Source organism: Fundulus heteroclitus, chromosome 10, assembly GCF_011125445.2.
Source record: "Fundulus heteroclitus isolate FHET01 chromosome 10, MU-UCD_Fhet_4.1, whole genome shotgun sequence".
Lineage (NCBI taxonomy): Eukaryota > Metazoa > Chordata > Actinopteri > Cyprinodontiformes > Fundulidae > Fundulus > Fundulus heteroclitus.
In genome coordinates this window covers 10297531-10321377 of record NC_046370.1, presented here as the reverse complement: position 1 = coordinate 10321377, position 23847 = coordinate 10297531, and the positions used below count along the sequence as shown (strand labels likewise).

At 38.1% G+C, this 23847-nt stretch overlaps 1 protein-coding gene across 3 annotated transcripts in view; it reads right to left on the bottom strand.

Annotated features, from left to right (window-relative positions):
* LOC105928261 (melanopsin-A) overlaps positions 1 to 23847 on the bottom strand; it is a 45725-nt gene that overhangs the window by 7014 nt on the left and 14864 nt on the right. For 2 of the 3 annotated variants that reach the window (XM_012865432.3, XM_036141981.1), the window contains exons 4-9: positions 19376 to 19579; positions 14868 to 15039; positions 14561 to 14722; positions 11843 to 11950; positions 8467 to 8638; positions 8260 to 8364 (exon numbers count right to left, since the gene is read on the bottom strand). In XM_012865432.3, coding sequence (XP_012720886.2) covers positions 8260 to 8364; positions 8467 to 8638; positions 11843 to 11950; positions 14561 to 14722; positions 14868 to 15039; positions 19376 to 19579 — 923 coding nt within the window. The remainder of the gene's footprint in view (positions 1 to 8259; positions 8365 to 8466; positions 8639 to 11842; positions 11951 to 14560; positions 14723 to 14867; positions 15040 to 19375; positions 19580 to 23847) is intronic. The other variant, XM_036141982.1, reaches the window with a different exon arrangement.

The window sequence follows — 23847 nt, the reverse complement described above, 5'->3', positions numbered from 1 at the left end:
GCATTTTTACTTCCTAATATATATATATTTTTACTTGGCTCTATTTGAGCCTCTCTACACAAGTTTTTGCTTTAATTTGAAAATTGACGCTTCAGGCTCCCTTCTCAATCGTTTTTTTTTTTTTGACAAAAAACATGTAATGTTACTACGTAGAAGACAAACAGACCAGATATCTTAAAATCAAAAAGTAAAATATGATAAAGGCTATTTACAAAGAAAGCAGGGAGCGGAAAGAACTGGATAATACAATAGTGAAAATGTCCTTTTAAAAGGCCAATCCATATTAACATAAATTCATCTAAATGCGTTACATTTACATCTACATGGTAATTTTTTTATCTAGACTTAAAATGCTTTTTTTTTTTTCAACTAAAAAGCTATTCATTGATCATAAATGGTATTTATTTCCATATGATTTCCTTGAAGGTTGGTGAACAAATACTTTTTAAATAGTGGTAAAATATATCTAGGGTCCAATCCAACCTGCTACAATATAAAAAATAAAGTGGGCTGCCTTTTTCAATCAGGAGTTAATACCAGTCAATCCCAGACCTGATTACTGCCAGCCCTGAAGAAACAAGCAATCTCTTAAGTACAACCTGAGATTCCTCACGGCACTTTAAATCCATTTCATGACAACAACAGGATGTCTAACAGTTGTTACAGATTTCTGCGACAGGATCTTCTCTTCACCATGTGGTCAAAACTGCGTGGAGCGTCACCTGCATCCATCCTCTCTGCAGCTGAAACATCAGTGGACTCAGGTGTCTGCAGGGACCCCAAACAACCTTTTCTCAAGGTGGATTCATGCTGACTACGTCCTTCGTTCAGTCATTGAACTTACATCGACTAGAATGGCTTCTTTTTGCAATGGAGAGTGAAAAAAAGCACAAATGACGGCGTCTGTGTAAATTAGGGCTCAAAACCTCACTCATTTAGGTTTTCTACAGGTATTATCCTGCAGACGTCTCCATAGAAAAATGTTTTTTATTTGTTCTAATGTCTTTTAGCGGCAAAGTAAAACAGAAATTATTATGTTCAACATTTAGAATTTGTGAAAATGACAATCTGGATTTTAAACTCAAAGAAAGAATATACCCTTGTCATCTGCTGTCGAGATTAAAGCACTGGGCACCTTCATCTATCGGCTGCTGCCGAATGCTGAAACAGGAGATCACATCATGCAAACTGTGGATTAAAACTGAAAGTCCCAGATTACTGGATTAGCATTCAGGCTCTCTGTAATGGACTCCTTGGTAAACCTGGCCTTCATGACTGCCAGCCTGTCTGTGGGAGTTTGCGTGTGAGAATGTAAATAGGTTACTTGGGTTTTTTCCCCCTCTGCCAACTGAGATGATTACAGCAGGACGGAAACGCTCCATATACATAGTGTCCCACATATAATGAATGACCTGACACTTTCAGTCATCTATTTTTGTCCAGATACTTTAATTGAACCATTCCTCAGAGTATGGCTGACACCATCTCCAGGTGTTTAGATTTTTCTGTGTGTGTAATTTTGACTATTTCTTTCTTTATGTTGCATTAATCTCGACTTCTTTAGTTATTCCTTCATGCTTAGTATCCATAGGTGTTTGGGTTTTTGCTTTTCCCTGTCGTATTCTCTACTTTCTGTTATTTTAGTTCATATGTTGTGTGGATTAAGTTCTTAGTTCATTTTTTGTATAATATTTACTATTTCTGTTGCTCTTCCCTGTGCTCAGTATTCTCCTCCCTTCTGTTTTCAGCCTTCATTGATTTCAGATGGTTCTCATTTCTTACCAGATTACTTCCAGCTGTGTTGTCATGTTTTTTTTTCCCACTGCTTGCCTGCATTTAAGATGCCCAGTTGTCATTTCTCAGTGCTGGTATCTGCTGCTGACTCCATGCTTCTTGTAGCGCCCTCCCTCTGCCAGATTTATTTATTTATTGCAATTTTTTGGCAATCAGTCCTCATAATTTCATTACCTGCACTGTTCCTTGTACAATGTCATTTTTCTTTTATTCAACAAAACCTTTTGCTGCTACCATGCTTCACACTTGGGTCCTCCTTTAATCCCAGTAATGGCAATGGATTTATTAAAGTTACACAAATATACTTTTATGCAAATCTAACAAGTACTCAGAATATCAGTGCCTGAGGAGTTTTTATTGGATTTATTCTACTGCCTAGATCCTCACGGCAGACTTAAGCCAGGGTCCTTTAGCACAACCTCCCATTGCAGACCCATTTTGTGGATATAACCCAGCGACGCCCCAGGTGCACAGTCTTTTCTGTTTATAAAATAAAACTAGGGAAAAAAACAGGCAAAGCTGAAACTATTGCAAGCAAGCTGCAAGTGTGTTGCTCTAACCACTAGGTCCATCCATCCATCCTATTGTTAAGATATGCTCTGCTAATCTATTTTAATCTGTTCAATTTCTTGCTTAACCTCAAGTAAAAGGAAATAAAAAGCAAATATTCATCTAAATATGACAACATACTGGATTAATTCAGGATGACAGTTCGGGAACTTCCATTCTTTTCAGCTATATTCAAATCTGTAGATTAAAAAGCAGTTTCTCCAGGCCACATGACAGCAACAGCCAAGTCAGCCAAGGCAACAATGTAGCGTGAAGATGGTAATTAAAACCACACACAGCAAGCAATGCATAAATGAAATAAATCTTGAAGACCACCCACTCAAATGCTCTTATTTGCATAGAGCAGGAAGGCAAATACAATTTGAATGCTGATTTATGACAGGGAAATTAATTTATTTTTTTAAATAAAACCCACTTCAAGGAATGAAAGAAAGATGTTTCATGGACGGCTACAATTTTTTTTATTTTAATGGTGATGGGCATAGTACCAAAACACCTAGTTAGCCCTTTAGGTCTAAGGGGATGAGCCTTGTCTTAAATATTTAGATCCAGGGCCTGCTGGCAATCGCATCAATTGCATAACACATTGAAAGTGGGTCAGAAAGCATCCATTGAAGGGATTTTCTGGTTTGTGTGAAGTACTTATGAGTTAAGCTTGACTAAGCAGTGAGGATTTCTGACAGGGCATGGACATTAAAATAAGGATGTTGATATAAAAGTGATATGGTGTTAAAAGGTAACGTTATTCACCTAAAACGTCATAGCACTGTAACTGTATTAAAGTTACGTATATGTTAATAAAGGAAGTCTTTCTTTTGTTGAGTCCACATTTTGAAGAGTGATCAGCTTGAACATCTTGTAATAATTCCTGCTGGTACCCCAAACTGAGAGGCCATTGACCAGCATCTACAGCAGGTAAGATCCACTTTAGTCATCTTGCTTCAAACTAAGCAGAACATCCCTCTTATGTGTTGGAAACAGACGTCCCCTGCTGTTGACCTTTCTCTGGGTAATGGTGGATAAAATACACGTGTCCAGACCTGCTGCTCTGACCCTCACTGGTGGGGCTATGTGGTATTTTGGAGATTGTTTTTGTCTCCCTCCTGCAACCCTTGTTGCAGTGGATGATCTAGTGTTTCTGACAGCTTAAGGCACATTCACACGTTGGCTCTTGTGACTCTGATGTCTCTAAACTGAAGCGCTAGCGGTCTAACCCACATCTGACCCTCTGCTTTTAAGACACGAAGAGGTCTACAGGGGATGAGGTTCGGATTCAGTCTTCTGTTTGTTTTGAATTAGCGCTTTAAACAAATGATCTGGATGATTTCATGGTCCATAAAACTCCACTCAGATGCTGCAATAATACAAACTTGTTGAACTCCTGTGTTTTTGCAGCTCTACATCTGCACACTTTTACATTGTTCACCTCTAAATAAAATATGCAGCGTTAAAAATGTGAAGACCAGTACAGTTGCATGGTGTACACAGACACGCAGCTGCATGTTACACAAAAACCATAACATCTGGCACTATAATGCACTGGATGCTGGATTTTATGGATACTGGAAAAATTTTCTAGCATGAGAGATACAACTCATAAATGGCATATATCATGACTGCTTCAGAATAAATGCATGTTAAACACTGCAGCCACGACCCAATCTCATGCTAAGGTATGCAGAGGTTCTGTCTGGACTCATAAAGATTCAATCTCTGTACCATCCTGAGTTTAATGGTGCGTTCACGCTCTACTAATGGGCTCGACACTTGGAGAGTGACGTCTCTCCCTCTCCATTCATTTTCTATGGAACTTGTGCGATGAGGCAACCATCGCTTGCCCTCCTCCAGCCAAGCGACTGCAAAAATTTTAGCTCGTACACGTGAACGTGAACACGTTAGACACAAGAATGTTGAACAATGTTTAACTTTTGTCGCTGTCCCTCAGCACTTCAGCCATTCATTTGGATCAGCAGTGAGGTTTGCCCTTAAAATGATGATATCCCTGGTGCTGTTTCCTTCTCTGTAATATAGGATGAATTTTCTTTTTCTTTTGTAGACATAAAAGCAAAATTTCAATCAATTCCAGCTAAAATCTTCAGACACTTCATCCTTGTCCGTCACAGACTGCTTTGAAAATATCAAAACCCCTTTAATTTCATAAGCAATAAAATTTGAAATGCTGTCTTCACTGCAGGTGCTGATGAAAGCCATTAGTCACTTTTTTTTTTTCGCTTCCCTTGTGTGAAGCCCATAACAGCCATAACAAAAGCAGCAACACCAGACAAACGCCTTCTTTGTTATTTGTGTGACTCAGGCGCAGGTTGGTTACAGTCAGCAAATTCAAACTGCCAGTCAGGTTGATGAAAAACACAATTACTCAAGCTTCAACAACTTTTATCTTTGATGCGCTATTTTGATTATCTATTGGAAAAAAAGAAATGGATACAGACTGAAAGAGAACGTAGAAATGATTTGCAAGCGCTGTAAGGATACGGTGACAGGCTAACCGTTAGCACCCCACAGTTAGCAGCAACTGCTTAGTAGCTTCTAATCCGTGCTGCAGGAAAATGGGTATTTCCCGATTTAATGAATCTAAAGCAGAGGTGTCTAAAGTGCAATTCCAATTCAAGAGTACACATTTAGCAAGCCAGCATAGTGCGGATGGATTCTTTTTTTAGTTGTACAGTGAGGTATCTGCCAACAAACTAATCTCCTTAAAAAGGAAAATAAAACAAAATTGTGAAAATAAACATTGGGATTCTTAGTCTTCCCTGCAATATGGCTAACATAACAACTTAGGGCACACATAGACTATAAAGGCTAATTTATGAACATTTATATTTCAATGGTTAATTTTTCCACACCATAAAGTGTGGAAAAATTAAAAAAAAAAAAAATCAAACAGTGACTAAACACAAGGTCACCTGCATAATGGAACAACAAATGTTTTATTTTATTTTGTTTGCTTGCTCCTCTGTTGTTTAAGAAAGGTGTAATCTAAACTCAGATATTAGGAGAGTTAATCACAGTAATATGTATTTTCCCAAATCTTCTCCACATTTTGTAGATGCCTTTCCACACACATGTTTACAGGTTTGCTAAATCACATGGAAAAATAAGATTTAGATTAGTTAATTTCAAGCATAACGATTTAAAGTGAGAGTGGTATTGAAATTAATATTTTCATGTTAAGGGAATTGCTTTAATTATATTAACATTCCACAAAATGAATACTATTGTAATTTTTAAATAAAATATATAATATAAAAAAGACATATCATGTTATTTAATGTCTGACCTTTCATATTTAAATCATTAATTTGTGGTTTATATAAAGTGGAACAGCAATGTTTAGGTCTGAATTCGCTATTGGTGCCCCGCAGCCCCTCTTTTGCCCCTGTTCTGTGGTTCGTCTGAGAGCAGCTTGTTTTGGTGCTGTCCCTTTAAATGCAAATAGAGCGTTCCACTCCACCCTATTCGGACATTTTTGTAGTGTGCTAGGGGACAATGTAATGAACTGTGTGTTTTAATACAGCCAACAACCGAACATTTTCACTTATTCACTTGTCGCTTTGCCCTCCTTGATAAAAATTAAAAAAAATGGCAGATTTGTGAAATTGGTTAGCTGGAAGTCCATGACCTTGTTCAAAAGCCCCACGGCAAATGTGACGCGCCACGGGAAAACCAGGAGCAAGTCGTCAGAGCACAAACAGAGATAAGAAAGGTAAATCTTTTAATAATTAGAATATCATGAAAAAGTTGATTATTTTCAGTAATTCCATTCAAAAAGGGAAACTTGTATATCATATTAATTCACTACACAGACTGATATATTTCAAGTGTTTATTTCTTTTAATTTTAATGATTATAATTGATAACTAATGATAACACCAAGTTCAGTATCTCAGAAAATTAAATATTGTGAAAAGGTCCAATATTGAAGACACCTGGTGCCACACTCTAATTAGCTAATTAACTCAAAACACCTGCAAAGGCCTTTAAATGCTTTCTCAGTTTAGTTCTGTAGGCGACACAATCATGGGGAAGACTGCTGACTTGACAGTTGTCCAAAAGACGACCATTGACACCTTCCACACGGAGGGCAAGACTCAAAAAGATCATTGCTAAAGACAGTGGCTGTTGACAGAGCTCTGTGTCCAAGCAGATTAAATAATAGAGAGGCGAAGGCAAGGAAAAGATGTGGTAGAAAAAAGTGTACAAGCAATAGGGATGACCGCATCCTGGAGAGGATTGTAAAACAAAACCAATTAAAAATGTGTAGGAGATTCACAAAGAGTGAACTGCAGCTGAGGTCAGAGCTTCAAGAACCTCCACGGACAGACGTATTTAAGACATGGTTTCAGCTGCTGCATTCTTTGTGTCAAGCTATTCTTGAACAAGAGACAGCGTCAGAAGCATCTTGCCTGGGATAAAAAACAAAAAAAGCACTGGGCTGCTGCTGAGTGGTTCACAGTTATTTTCTCTGATGAAGGTAAATTTTGCATTTTCTTCGGACATCAAGGTCCCAAAATCTAGAGGAAGAGAAGAGAGGGACAGAATCCACGTTGCTTCAGGTCCAGTGTAAAATTTCCACAATCAGTGATGGTTTGGGGTGCCCTGTCATCTTCTGAGCTTTCTTAGGAAAATGGTCAACGCAGCCGTCTACCAGGAAGTTTTAGAGCACTTCATGCTCCCTGCTGCTGACCAACTCTATGGAGATACAGATTTCATTTTCCAACAGGACTTGACAACGGCACACAGCGCCAAAGCTACCAGGACCTAGTTTAAGGACCATGGTATATCTGTTCTTAATTGGTAAGCAAACTCGCCTGACCTAAACTATCTAGAAAATCTATGGGGTATTGTGAAGAAGATGATGTGATACTGCAGACCTAACAATGCAGAAGAGCTGAAGGCCACTATCAAAGCAACCTGGGTTCTCAAGGTTGCTTTATGCTGTATTTTACGCATGGAAATGAAACGTGCGGACAAAATGTCTGCAACATTTAGGCTCCGTGCGGCTCTTCCTCTGAAGTAGCGCTTTTCTCCTAGAGGGCAGCGTTGCGCTCCTACGGCAAGTGTGCTACACCCCACTGCATGTAGAAGTAGAAAACACAGTTGTTTCCAACCTTATTCCAACAGTTAGAGCGATTTTTCCAGGAATAGTCAGCAATTTGTTGACCAAGGTGATCTTTTTGGGCTGAATCATAAAATTTTTTATAATTACGAACCTCCGCCTTGTTTTCCACCCGAGGACTGTCCATGTAGTTACAAAATCTCCCAGGTGCGCGGAGCAGAATCTTTTGGCCTTACAGAGGGGCGTGTTAGCCAAAATGACGTAATGTAGCCGCACGGATTTTGCGGATGCGTCAAGCATAAACCAGGCTTTATAACACCTGAGCATTACCACAGACTGATTGACTCAATGCCACGCCCCATTGCTGCAGTAATCTGGGGAAAGGGAACCCCCACTAAGTATTGAGTATTCATTAGTTCTCAAATATAATCATTAAAACTAAAATAAATAAACACTTGAAATATGTCAATCTGTGTTGACATTCAAAAAGTTTCAAAAGTTTCACTTTTTGAATGGAATTACTGACAAGAATAAACTTTTTCATGATATTATAATATCATGAAGCGCACGTTGGTCGGATTATCAATCGGCATAAACCACCCCTTCTCATTCGGATTACAATTTCATTCCGCCTGAGCTTAATCTGATCATCATATTCGGATTGGCTTGTTTACTTGACACTTCTTTATTCCGATTGACCCTTTACTCCAATTACTTTTGTCCATGTAAATGTAGCTACTAAACTGTGCAACGTGACAAATGGCCAGGTCAGAGGGGTGGAGGGTTAGCAGTTTTCTCAAACTTTCATGCCCACTCACCTTTGATCTCTGGCTGGCATGGCGCACCTGTTTGACATCAACGGACAGGTGACGACTGACAGGCGTCCGAGACGAGCATTCCTCCTCGGTGTCCGAGAAGTGCGCCTGTTGGCGAGACGAAACCCAAATGAGTGACTCACGGTTGGATCTGTTGTGGATTGAGGTGTGAGACAGAGACATACCAGATTAGACATGAGGTACACTCACTGATTCACTCTCGGACTGGGAGGAGTTGTGGTGCCCGCCGTTGCCTCTGCACTCTGACTGGCTGGTGAGGGTGGAGCGACGCGTGGACTGCAGGCTGCTGCTGCTGTAACGGTCCCTGCCTCTGATGCACAGCAACGTGCCCAGATATGGCACGTATCTGCTGATGGCTGATCTGGGAGAGAATGAAATGTAGGTAAGCAGGTAACTTTACTGCAAGGACATGGAAGTCATTGCAATGAGCCAGGGTGAAAATGACCACAATCTAATAAAAATACGACAGTTATTTAAAATTAGTGTTAATTTTGTCACCTATTTTTAATTTAGTCTTAGACTTGTGGCAGATCTCCTTATTAGTTTTAGTCACATTTAGTCATTCACATATCTTTTTTTCTTAGTCAAGTTTTAGTCGACTAAAAGTCTCACCATTTTAGTCTAGTTTTAGTCAAAAGAAAACTCAATATATCTTAAGTCAAGTTTTAGTCAAAACATTTTAGTCTTTTTTAAAATAACAAATTATTTCTGAGATTATTTCTGATAACGATTTCAGTCAAATAGTGTTTCACATATCTGAAATATTGTTTAAATGTCATAATTAAGTTACCTAACAAACTACACTTATTGAATGATTTTTTTTATGCAACTCTGGTTTTCTGATTTAAGAGACACATTCACAAATTATTAACTTGTTCCGAAGAGATTTTTTATTTTGAACCAACACAATGCAAAAGCTGGGGCATAACAGACTCCGACTGACAAGTTAGAAAGGTTTTTAGAACTGTTTTGGTTGCCTTGTGTCTCATTATTCTGTTATAAAATAAAATTAGCATACTCAGAAAAACTGAAAACAATAGGCCCACTGTACTGTAGGTCTAAAATACAACCTAAGTATTTACTAGGTTGGTCTTGAGAAATATCAAATGAGATTTAACAAGGCTTAACAAATTATATTTCTGCTGTTACTACAGCTGCTTAAACTTCCACCTGAGGTTAAACACTCAATTAGACAATCAAGTTCAAAGGCGAGATTTGCAACAGTAAGCAAAATCCATTACAAGGTAGAGTGCTAGAAAAAAAGTGTGTGTTTGAATTGAGGGTTATTAAACGTGAAAACAAAACTGGTTTAGATAAAGAAATGTGTATTTCTTTAAATGCTTTAGGAAATATGTAATCAAATATGTAAATAGAAGATTAAAATTTTCATTTAAATTTCAGTTTATTTTAGATTAAAATGATCTATAATTTTGGAGATTAGTAAACATTTATTAGGGCACGCAGCAGAAGATATATATTTTGTGCCACAATGAAATTCATATCAACTTCAACAAATGTTGCTGCTGTTAAACAATAAAGTGTCATGATTCAGGTTTTTGTTTGTTTCGCTTTGGACTTTTCAGGACTTTTCTTATCAGCCTGTCACCTCTCAGCCACCGGACACTATCCAATCAGCTCAGCGAGTCAATTAGCCCACATCAGCTCCACCTGCTGCCAGTAATTACTGTCATCTCTGGTCACCTGCACACCTGCTTACATATACCTGCTTCAGCCGACCCATTCCTGACAGAACGTCTCTTCTCGTCTCATCTAGTGTGATGAGCCCTTTTGTGTTCAGCCAGCTGGACTCTTCAATTAAAAGTTGCCTATTTTTTTTTTTTTTTGTACTTTATTTAAGGTTGCCTGCTTCTGCATGCTGCAGTTCTGCCTGTTCTGGTGGTTCGCCCCGGTCCACATTGCCTGTTCTAGTTTTTCACTACCTGTAATCTCTGGTCTCCTGTTCATCTCTGCCTGCCTGCACTATCTGCCATAACTCATCTGTCAAGTCTGGTTCTGCTTGCCTGCCTAAGCTGTCACTATCATCCTGACAATAAACCTTTTAAAAACAGAACTCTGTGTCTGGCTGAATATCGGGTTCACCAGCGCCATCCATTACATAAAGTCCCTAAAGATCCACTTTTAAAGGAATGCAAGAAAGTCCAAATGCTTGTTAGGAAAAGGCATCTACAGATTCTTGGAAATGTATTTGTATCCCATTAAACTTTCACAATTTCTGTCTTTACACCCACAAATTAACATATTTTTTAACAAAAAATATACAAAGCTGTGTATACTGTGAAGTAGAGATGTAACTTTATTGTATAATTTATCATTGTTGCGTCTGAAAGCTGAGAGGTAAGTGTTGACTTCTGATCATTTTCTAAAAAGCGTCTACAGAATTACACCCTTAGTTCCCTGAAATTAGACTCCAGGATTCAAAATTAAGTCCAATTCATCAGTTTTTCATTAGATCTGACACCCAACATCACATTATCTTATTTTAATAAACATATCATCCAGTTTCAAACATGTTCATATTGATTGCAATCAAGGATAGACAAAATGGGCTTAAACGTCTACCACGACCTTTTTGTGATATTTCTTGCGATATAACTTTAAAAAGTGACAAGAAAAAGTGCTTAAAAATCCATTGATTTTGTTTTTGTTGTTTTTTTGGCAACAGATTACTGGGCTGTTAGAGCACATCACTGCAATCTAGGCCCTGCGAGCACAAACAATGCTTCAAAAAACAAGACAAAAAAACAATAATATGCTACTGCAGGACCCCCTTTACATTTAGTAGAACAGATTATTGCTTAACAGCACAAGATAACTGCATTTATTCATATATGAATATTTATATTTATTTCTGCTTTCATGGAACCAACAGTGGGAAAAAAAGTAACTACAACTTTTTGTTTAGCCAGCATCCTTATTTAAAAATAAAATCACAATACCAATAAACAGTATGATCATTGTGCCTCCCTGATTATAATATATAGCAGCAACACAATGTTTTCCAAACTCTGTTTATCTGGTAAATACTCATCTACTGGTCTTTAGATATATATATTATTTAAAACAGTGGGATTTCCTAAATAACTAGCAGTACAAGCTAAACATTATTTATTTCTCTAAATTGTTCCTTTCAAATATCGTAGCAACATGTTTAATAATGCAAGATGTGCTGTGAAGCATTTGAAATTTAACATGTCAGGAGTGCAAATATTACTTAATGTTTTTATTTTTTCTTATTGCAGCTATCAATATGCTTTAAGTGCATGGCAGACATGTTGAAGTGTGAGGTCACGGTTAGTGAAAAATGTCTAATTTCTGACTTTTAATTCTGACTTTAGGGTAAGATTTTCAATTTGAAATTTCAGATTTTCAACTTATGCCTAAAAATGTATTCCTTAAATTTGCTGCACCATTCAAACAAACATTCAGAGCCACTTAAGTTTTTATTTTTGTTTTTGGTGTTTATGATAAAAAAAGTGTTGTTTTGACATTTCTGTGCATTATAGAAACAACAGTTTAAGCAACAACACCTGCATGTACATCCTACCTGTATTTAGGATGCGTGATGGCGTATATGATGGGGTTGTGAATAGCTGAAGCTTTGGCGATTACAGCAGGAACAGAATTCATATAAGGAGTCAACAAGTCAGCGTACCTGGGAGAGAGACGGATGAGACACACAGGGTGACAGAAAGAAAAATGAGAGAAGGAAATGAGGCCCATCTGAGTGATGAGGGTATTAATGGGATATTCTTCTACTAATAGACCTAAAACCTGACTTTAATACAATATTGGAAATTCTGTTCCTTTTTTCATATCTAATGTCTTCATAATCGCTCTTTAGTCTATTGGTAAAACTTCTTGAAGCCTGATCTAAACACTCTTGTTGACTGCGCTAAATTCAATGAAACCTTGTTTCTGTCTATTTCACAAGCACAAATGGGGTATTCTGTTATCCTTTGTTTTTCTTTGCTTGACATTGTTTATCTTTTTATTCTCTAGACATGTTTATTGTGGTTATACCTTGGGGCAAAAAATATGACTCACAATACAAGCTTTAAATCTTACACAGAAAAAAGGAAACACTGTACTATGACAACCACACAACTTACACATTTAAAAAGAAAAAAATATATATAAATCTGACCATTTATTGTGATAATGTTCTTTTTCTTTCTTTCAAAAGGACAATATTGCATTTCTCTCAGCGACAAGAGACAACAATAAACAAGAGAGTGCAAGTGCATGTATGTCAACTTTTCCCTTTTATTTTCTTTTGTTTAATGTATTTAGATGTGTTGTTGTGGTGAAGGGAGACCTAAGCGCAGAGTTTGATAAGTATTTAAAGTTAAAAACATGAACCTGAAAATGGCAAGCACATTGGAACAGGGTAGCAGGAGTTATGGTACCAAATGAAAGCAGACTAACCAGGGTCCTGTTTCAGAAAGCTGGGTTAGTGGATATCCAGAGCAATTTCTGGGGTAAATCCCTGCATACCCTGGCTTTTCCGTTTCAGAAAGCGCAGAAGCCGTTACCCTGAGTCAAATTATGACTACAAATTACTCCATGAAACAATAACGTCTGGATTAATATATATTTCAAACGTTACCATTTTGTGCTGCTGTCATTGATTTATTTCAATATTCTCAGCCTACACATCGCTTCTAACACGAGGGGACACTCCCAGTTCTGAGCAATTTCGAGCTACACTTTGTTTTTATGCCAACAGCAGCCTTTTAATAACGTAGGTGATGCAGATGGCAACTGCATGTCGTGCTGTCAGGAATGTTACTGTTGCTCTGTTCCACAGTCTGATACCCACAAGATTAATAAAAGAACTACAGAGAAGGAAAGCAATATTTTTTTCTGTTTGAAATCTTGAGACTACCAGTTCTAATTTTCCATTCATATATTTTATTTTCCATTCAGATATTTTAGATATAGCCTACTTAAATTATCAATATAGCCTGTATGATTATTATAAAGTGAGGATGGCACAAATTACACACCTACAAGAAAATCTGTGTCAACTTGTTTTTAGAAGGATGGGTGAAGCTAAATTCTGGCAAAAAGATGAATGAACATATCTATTATTTTCCTCACACCATCCCATCATTTGCATATCTTACAGCCAATTAATGCTTTGGTTAAACAAGGTTAAACATAAGAAAAACTTATGGTTTAAAAAAACCATACCTGATTATACAGTATTTTCATACTTCATCTTGCCTAGCTGCCTCGTCCTTTTTAATGCCCATCGGGATGCCCTAGACACGTAATAAATGCCCCCCCCCCCCCCCCCCCCCGCCATCCCCTTGGGTGCTGAATGAGTGAAGTGTGACAACACAGCTTTAATTCTCCGTCAATTAACTCTCAGCTCACTCATGCATTGACTTTTTCTGCAATTCTCTGCCGCTAGCTAGCTTTTTCTGCAGCAACAGCACTGTTTTTTTTTTTTGTTAAATATGGTTTTAGTATTCTCTATATGCCTTCCTCAAAGATTTCTAATTCCACTCCCAGGAAATGCGACTTCCAGGCTTCTTATTTTCTGCCGTTGCCATGGTGGATTGCGTTATCTGTGATCCATTGATGAGGGCTTTTTTCGTACTTGTGCTTAACTCAGGGTTGAACACAAAAAAAATGAATCTACTAGCTAAATCCACAAAAGTAAAAGCAAACACTGAATTACAAATATACCAAAAAGGCATGATCCAGGAACTTAATGAACAAGTCCAAAACAAACGCCTGATGATCATCTGAAGTGAGTAGGAACCTGGCTACTAAATAAACTGAACTAAAGAATGTTTTCACATAGTATGACAGAGCTTGAGAAAGCAGAGGCATACATATTTTCAGTTTTTATTTTAATATCTTAATAAATGTTCTTGATCAGATTGCATTTTGCTGAAGCTAGAAGACATATGGAAGAATAAAGATAAGCAGGTAGAGCCTTTCATCTACAGTAAATATTTTCGGCAATGCATTGCCTTCAATTTAGATGTCTGAGAATATCTCTTCGCTTACTTCTTACAGTGTCGGTCAATATAAAGAGTAGGATGATGCATGCATGACCTTTGCCTCAAGCAGCTTTACTGACATCTTACATCTTAAATTAATCTCCACATTGCTTTATTATAAATGGAACCCACCACAAATGTGGCGCTTCACTGAGTTTGAGTCCTTGTGGGGAATTTTAAACTCTGCTAGATGGTAAATAATTTCTCTAAAGCAGTCTTGGGTGAGGTACACATGCTTGGACACTTACCCTGCAAATGCAGTTAGGGCTGCACAAGAGTAAGGGGCCCAGGAGATGACAAACAGCAAAATGACGATCAAGGCGATTTTAGCCATCTTCCATTCGCTCCTCATTTTATGGAACTTTTTTGCAGAGTCTCTTTTCCCTACACAGCTGATCTTTGTTATCGCTCTGCCAACAACAGACACAACATATTGTATGATGAGCATTGCCGCAATTCAAGCGGAGACCTAAAAATCATTGACAAGAGTTTTTCTCTGGGAATATTTTGGGGTTGACTGTGAGGAAATGTTCTGGAAACTGTGCATGTACCAACCGTGTTGTGTGCCGGATGGCTCTGAAGATGCCACAGTAGCAGAAGATGATGATAGAGAGAGGGATAAAGAAAACAAAGGTAAAGAGCAACATGGTGTAGGAGCGCACGGACGGGGTGAAGGTCATGTAGTCCCATGAGCAAGAAGTCATTAGACCCTCAGGGACGTAGGCACCTGTGGAAGAATGAACACCCTTTTAGTTATTGATATTTCATGGCAGTAACTTTAAATTGTAAGACTTGGAGTGCTTTTTCTTTTTAAACAACCTTGAGCCGCATGCATAACACGCTTTGGCTTTTTCTTGAATCTTAAAACTAAGGAGTTAAACCTATTGTTGGTAATGTTGTTCAGAAACACTTAGTTATACTGGGTAAAATCATCCTTCCATCCTGGAAGTAGTTAACACATTATGTGTTCACAATAAGGACGTTAAAGTAGTCAATACATTATGTATTCAGAAAAAGGAGGTTAAAAAAAAGTAGATCTCTGTGGGAGCTGCAGGCCTGTAAAAACTCTAATAAAGATGAACAGCAGGGATTATTCAGAGTTTTGTTTCTGCTCTCACTCCCCTCTGTGTCCCGAGTTCCAGGGGTATCTTCTTATCTATTGGTTGTCCCACATGCCAATCATTCAGACAGACGGTTCTTGTTAGTTTCCACTTGCTGGCTACGCATGCGCACTTTTAGTGTTTATGAGCCTGGTTAGCTTAGCGGTTAGCTTCGGTGTTAGCCATTGATTGTAGCTCCGCTGCTCTCACCGTAAACGTTGAACATGGTCGCAAGAAGCAAACCGCGTACAAGTTTATGAGAAGAAGAGGAAGGGCTCAGTGGAAAGAAATGAGACCTGAGTGGATTTGGGAGATTGTTTTCATGCGATCCCCCTGAAGAGCAGAAGAGCAAAGTAAGACGGTCTTACGCATGCGCAGTTATTCAAAAAGGGATTTGGAAAAATCAATGACCTTGGCTTTAAGGCGTATTTCTGCATCTGTTTATGAGAGGATTCATTAAACTTAAAGTCTAACTCTTGAACTGAATGTATAATAACGCAGATGCATTCAAATAGTCACCAGAGTAAAGAAATGTATATTATATGTGAATTATGTGCGCCGTTTGGAAGTAATTTCGATAAAGCTTGCTGTATAAGCGAAAGAGCCCGAGCATTCTTCAATCGGGCTGCTCCGGAATGTGACGTCACAAACAGAACTAGTACCATGCATCCAGCTGCTAACTCTACGACTTTCGCTACCGATTTATTAAATTTAATTAATACCTCGTACTCTACGTACAAAAAATTTATTAAAAAAAAAATGTTTGATACATCTTCAAACTCCACCTCAAGCACCGGCGACTCCGATACCGAATATATATACGATGAAACGGAGTTTGAACAAGGTGAACCTGAGGAGACTATATCTAACACTGCCCAAGACATAGAGCCCATGCTCCATTATGAGTACCTCATAATGAGTACCCTCACAATCCTCGCTCGTGAAATGTGAATTGCATAAAACACTTTTGTCACTGCCGGCAATCCAGTCCTTTCACGTTTCTTTTACGAATTTATCCCATTTCTTTCAGACCTTTTGATCCGTCGGCCAAGTATGTAGCGCTACTTTCTGGTCTGCACTAGACCGCGGTGAAGTTGGTTTGACATTGGACATTCAAGCTCTGCGGAGTCAGCGGAGCACTCTTGACAAACAAATCAAATCAGATTTGTTGACGGTCCCACCGTGTATGGGAGAAGGGAGCAGCTGAGAGACGCTGGCCGAAATCGGAGTCCTTCAACCGGATCAACCGTGAGCTAGATCCCGCTGACTCTGCAGAGCTTGAATGTCCAATGTCAAACCAACTTCACCTCGGTCTGCACTCGGCCTATAAGCGACACTACAGCCACCAACTACGCACCTAGAAGGCATTTTATTGTGGACTTAGTTCGCCGATTTTTTTTTAAAAGCCCTTGCTCAAAGTAGACGTGGATTAGCAGATTTGGTGTGTGAAGGAAGATACTGGAAAACATCCATATATCCTTGTTCGCCGTACCGGTTGTACAATGTAAACGCTTGTGTGTTTCTATGCAAGTTCGCTTCGCGCATTCTCGGTGTTCTTGAACTGACTTCGGAAATGGCCGATCATAAACGGAAGCAGCACTCAAACGCGGAATACCAAAATTGGTGTATAAAATGCGCAGTATTTCATATTTAAACTCAATTTGAACACTTTTGATACATGAATATTCAAAGTTTACCTTGTTCTGGAAGTTATTCAACGGTTTTCAGGATATTTTTTTCGGTCCAAGAGTTAGACTTTAAGGTCAAGAAGCAAAAAAAAATCCTGCTTTTTATTCCACAAATGTTCTACAAAGATTATACAACTTCCTTGCTGTCAAAAGTTTGACAATAACTTAGCTGTGTGAAAACTCTTTAAAAAGTTTCAGACCTTGTAAAAAAAAAAAAAAAAAAAAAAAAGTTAAATGTCAAAGCAGAAAAGAATCTGAAGGTAAAGCATTGAAACATAACTGAACAAGACGCTTTATTCTGTCTGAATACGTTCTTTGTGGAAAACGTCTTTCCGTGTATTTGTCTAAAGACAAATATGGGGGATCTTTTATCCTCAACAATTCTCCACTTAACTCTTTTGTAAACATCATATATTATGTAGATTCATTCCACACAGAGTTAAGGAGTTCAAACCTTTTCTTGTCATTTTGATGAATATGGTATACAGATAATGAAAATACAACATTCCGTGTGTTGGAATTTTTTTTTTTTGCATGTTAAATACTGTATTCAGTGTTAAGTGGATACCAAAGTGAAGAGTCAGCTGTTCTTATCATAATATAACACTTTTCACTCCATCATCCTCCCTCAGCATGCACATATTTTTGCCCACTAACCGTAGAGAAGCTCCTTGCACTCAATAGTAATTCTTTCGCATAAAAACTGAAAGCTTAAGATGCTATGTGGTTGAAGACGCTGCTCTTGGTTTAGACATTTGTACAGTAAAACCAGATGTTGTTAAACGTTGTTCCAATGAGTGACATTGACCAGACTAGCTGCTGTCTTTAAGCCAACGTTAGCTAAACTAAATAGTTGTAGTATTGGTGCGTTTGTATTCTACTCAGAAACCAGATGTTCTGAGTTTCCACTCAGAGAATCAAACAGTGTGGCTGCTGAAGTCAAGACTTTTGTTTTTGGAAAGTTGAAGGTCCTAGAACAGGGGTCTTCAGTTTCAGTCCTCGAGGTCCAGTGTCCTGGAACATTTAGATGTGTCTCTGACCCAACACACCTGAATTAAATGGCTAAACTCCCTTCTCAGTATGCAGTCAAGTTCTCCAGACCCCTGCTAATGATCTGATCACTTGACCCGGGTGTGTTAAAGCTGAGACACAGACCTGCGGGACACCAGACCTCGAGGACTGGAGTTGAGGATGCCTATTTTTATGCTTATTTTAAATTTCCCAGCACAACCCAATGGGAGGAGACCCGAGGTACGACCCAGAACCCGCTGCAGGGACTATATATCCCGTCCAGCCTGGGAACGCCTAGGATCCTCCAGTATGAGCTGGAGGATGTTGCTGAAAAGAGGGATGTCTTGGTTTCCCTCCTAGACCTGTTGCACCAGCGACCCGATCTCAGATAAGCGGAAGGCAAAGGATAGATATCTAAGCTAACTGTACCAGAGGGGCTAAGGAATGCAGAGAAACAGGAAACAGCGCTCGTAGCTGAGGATGACACACAATTTTCCTGCTCTGATGAAGATTGAATATGAATAACAAAGCTCATTAGTGATAAATGTAGTCTGGGTTTTGGGAAACATTAACCTGAAATTTGTCTTTTTTCGTTGCTATTTGAACAATTGTTTCTTTCGTATTCATAAAGACAGAATGTGAACAGGAGAAATTAATTTATATAGCACAATACTAATAATTTTATGTGGTTGCAAATGACGCACTCCTCTCTAATTTTACAACATTTACATAAGTTTTCACAAAAGTAACACAATTTTGAAAGATAAAGTCCGTTTTGTTTTGGAGCTGCAATTTTACTTAAATTATATGTTATATTACATGATTACAAAATTTATTTTTGTAAATTAAAGGAAAACAGTGACTAGCATAAGTTAATGAAGTTCATAGTTAAATTAGTGCACACGATATTTTGTTTTTTATTAAGATTGTAAATAAATGAAAAGAAAAATGTCATACATTTTGCAATCAGAACTGGACACAGATATAATAATCTTTTCCTTATCCTATAACATAAATATACAAAATAATTTTTCATTCAGGAATTGTTCTTTAATGACATGCCTTTCCAGGACAAAACATCCATGTGAAACTTGCTCAGAGCAAAACTGTACAGCCTTAAAAAACTCAAGACTGAAACAACAGATAACAGGAGTACATACCATCATCAAATGATATTAGATATATTTAATTTTAGCATAAAATGATTTTCATCTAAACATATATTTTTTTTAAGCATAATTACTGTGAATGCAGTGAAACTCACTCCAGCCAAAGAAGGGTGGGAGGCTCCAGCCCATTGAGTAGACCCAGGCGACGGCTACAAAGCAGAGAGCTTTTTTGTGAGACATCGCTCCAAGAGAGGCCAGAGGCCTGGTGATGACAACGTATCGGTCCACTGCAATCACCATCAGTGTCATCATGCTGCAAATACCAAACAGTGCTCCACAGAACGCATACAGTTCACACCCTGGGGAGGATAGACGATAGAAGAGGACAACAAAAGAGGGATGGACACGTTAGAACAAATCCAGGGGAATTCCATGCTGTCTAAATTGTTTATAGTTTTAAATAGTGCATTTTCTCATTTGATGGTGCGTTTGTTGACTTCTGTTAATTCTTACAGTTTTACTTATTTTTATCTCTTTGTATTACTACTTGTTATTCAAAACTGATTTCACAACCAATTTCAGTTTTCTTAAACCACCTTTGTGAACTCATTTTTTAATCTCTCATTGTACAGTCCCATTGAACGTGTCTACATATGTTAATTATGAGCATGAACAGGATTCATTTAGGACTTTTAAAGCCACAATTGAACCATATTTTTCACAGTTGAAAGCTTATACAATCTACAGATTCAATTCCGTTCATTCATTATATAATTAAATTCAATAATGTAATTATGAACCATACCTTCCACACAATATTGACCGTAAGTTTGACTCTCTTCATGATAGAATCGTTAGATTTGTTGATTTCATGGCATGAGCCCTTGCTTTTAAGTATACTTTTTATACTCTTTAAACAGTTCAGGTCAGAGCCCTCGCTGAAGCGTAATGTTTGCTGGCTTTGTCCATTCCAAACCAGTTTTGATTTGTTTTATGGATCATTGTCCTATCGCAGCCCCAACTGTGTCCAGTTTTTAAAGGTCCAGCTTGTTAATTTGAAGTTGAAGTAAAATAGCTTGGAGGTAGTTCTGCTTCCTTATTATTTAGTCCTGTTTATGCAATCATCATAGGAAAACAGACCAATTGCATAATGTTGCCAACACCATAATTAACATCATTCTGAACTCTAAAGCCTCATCTTGACTTCTTGAAATGTGTGTTTTGCAACTGTGGCGAAACAGCTCCATCATAGTTCATCAATTCCTGTTGCCATAAGGGAGACTGCACATTTCAGGTAAACTTTGGGGTGTCTTTAAATCTATTTTGGTGTTAAATACTGTTCATTGTAGACCGTGACACTGGTGTTGCAGTTCAACAGGGCAATATTCAAACCTCTGTCAGAACTCAGGTCTGTCGGTTGTTTACTATAAACGCTTGCTCAACAGCAGGCTTAAATTAAAACAGACTGACTTGGAGGCGGCAATTAACTCAGTTTATTTGCAGTTATTGTTGATAAACATAACAGAGAACCCACACAGAATGCAGAATGTTACCACGACACAACCAGAGATTTGTGCACACTGTGGTAAACCAGAGGAGGTTGCTTTACACTGCGTTATGGTCACTCCTGCTTGGTTAAAGTGTAACTCACCCCCATGTAAAAGCATATTCCCACCCCCAAATAAATTAGAAAAATGTCATCAAGGTGGCCGGAAGACATGGGAAAGGGATGGGAGGGGGCTGTATTCAGGATGGGGGTTGCAAATCAAGCTAACAGCTAGCTTGAGTTACGGTGGTAGTTACGCCATGATTTAGACTTTTGGGGTGGAGATTTTTCACCCCCCTCATCACCGGAGGTTGAGGGAGTCATTGTGGAGGCCAGCGGGCGAGAGCCTTATCATTTTGTGCTGCTGGCTCAGGGTGCTGACTCAGCACTACCAGAAGCCGGTGCTGCCAAGGCAGTGGAGGACAGGATCAATCCAATTATATTATCAGATTTATTTCCTGCTTTGTAATCACCGACAGTTTTGCACATGCGAGATTAATTTGCAATGTGGAAACAGTATGCGGTTGTTCTCCTCTCGGCTCGCTTTGCTCTGACTGACTGCAGAAGGCTTTCAGGACGAGGCAGCAGCTGTCTGAGATGGTGCTATTGCAAGACGATTAACATTTCATTGCTAGACTGGATATTAATTACTGATATCTGCAACATAATTATGCTTATGTTGCAGATATCTTAAATCAAAATTTATTCTAATCACAGAGACATTATGAATAGTCAAAATTACCGTTATAGATATCTATAATGGTAACTACGGATAATTAAATTTACTGATTAAATGTTAAATCGGCTAGCCATATAATCACAGCGGCAGAGCTACTGACATCAGTTTATGCAAATTATGTTGCAAAAACTTTGAACCAATAGCGAGAAGGATTCAAAATTCAATGCAAGACCACGTTTAACCGTATGAGGGCGCCACACTGACTTATTTGTCGAAATAATCAGGGGCGCCACCAGGGGGTGGCCAGGTGTAGCCATAAATGACCCCCCCCCCCTCCCCAGTGTAAATTGTACTAGCATCAGTTTAGCATTTCATCAAATTTTGCACAGCCATTAAGGCAGCCGCCCTTCCTGACTTTCTATCCCTCTTTTATTTGTATCTGCCAGTATCTACTTTCCCCTAGTAACTGTTTTGTTTTCCAAAAAAATAATAAATGTACATCTTATTCTAAATATAATTACAGAATAAAGAAGAATGGTTGTTCAACTCAAAATGTTAGCTGTACTGTTATTGGTCTATGCACATTAGATCATCAGTAACATTAAATATCAAACAATAAACCAAATGATATTTGTAGGCATTTACTTAAGTCTTTAAGATAGTTTTTTACATGCAGTTTTCCTACAACATTAGAACAAAATCCTGAAATTACAACTTTTAGTTTCAGTGCCATTTGGTTTTGTAGTATATGCATCAACGGGCACTAGTGGTGTACAGATGTAACCCTGGCTGTGTGGTGATTTGAGTTAAATTTGTAATTACTGGACAACATGGGCTCAACTTTACCCTTATGTTGATGATACTGAACTATATTTTTTGCTAAAAAGCTTAATGAATCAAAGTAGTTCAGACTACAACCATGTCTTTGTTCTGTCCTATTTTTTTCACAGTTGCTGTAAATCGTGAGCACAACCAATCCAGTTTGGGATTCTTATTGGTGGTGACTGCATATTTGATTGGGAATGACTTTATAACAGATACCTCTCATGGTGCAATGTTCCCTGGTTTGGGGCTGGTACTAATACCCCTGGCACTACTCTCAGTGTGATTTCTAAAAATAGCAACAATTCTAACTTTACTTTTGTAATTTTTCACCCCTCTATCCAAGCTATCAAGCTATTATCTTTCATTCTGTTTTGCTTGGCACATAAACATGCTGGCCTCGGTGAAGAAACAACTTACTTTTTTTAAACCAGATGCTTTTTCTGATTTCTAGCAAACCTTTTAGGCTCAGAAATCTCAAACTACATTAGTTTTGGAATTATACTAAATGACTGAGCGAAACGTGATTGTTGTCTGTGCCCTGAAAGCTGTCATATTTACTGAGTACTGTAATTTAATTGCATGTAATTGCCTTTTATCCTCTGTGCAGATGTATTTCCTAAAGTGTGGCTTTAAAGGTTTAACGCTGTTGGAGGCACTAAAGGATAAAATAAGCCAAATGAAAAAGTGAAGTCATCAGTAATTCTGTTGGAAACAATGAAAATTCTCGTGACAGCAAAGTGTTCAAAGGAGACACCACAACATGGAGAGCCTCGATGTAATTGAAAAGCACCATGATTACATTAGGAAATTTGAATTATGGAAATGAAAAGAAAATAATATTTAAAAACGTTTTCATTTTCAAAATGATAGATAACTGGATAGACACTAGCAGCGGTTATGAAATAGTCTGAAGCACAGCGATGCACCAAGGCCAAATAAGTACTCAGGATGTGACTGATGAGCATCTTTTACAGCCTTTCATATACTCAAATCGTTTAGGAGATGCTACAATATATCCTCTCCAAATAAACTCATGTATATCAAAAGCCTCATGTTTTTATATGTATTTGCTTTTCATGATGTAAAAAGGGTGCTGAAGGAAGTGGACGGTGTCAATACTGATTTGTTTGTGAGTTTGTGTTTGGAGAATATCTATTGAACCACAGGTTCGACAGAAAAGGAGGACGTTTAAGATCACACTGTATGTTCCAATTGAACTTAGATGTCTGTTAGAAATGGTCAATAGAAATGGTTAGAACATGCTGAGGATCTGCTAAAGCAGAGGGAAGAGTGTGAGATACTCTTTACAGCACATTGCATTCGTGTTTTAATCTTTCACTTAAATTTTTCTATTTCTTTTTTAAACTCACTTTTACACAGCAAGAATGCTCTTTATGTGAGTGGAATGGTTGTTCTCGTTTAAGTTTTGAATAAAAAGTGTTTATGAGTAAGGTTACACAGTCTCAGACTGAAAGTACCTGCAGACCTAAGTGCAAAATGTCTGTTGAACTTGATGGGAAATTTGAATGAATGAAAATCTGTTGAAAATAATTTAATTAAATGCTCTATGCTTTTCT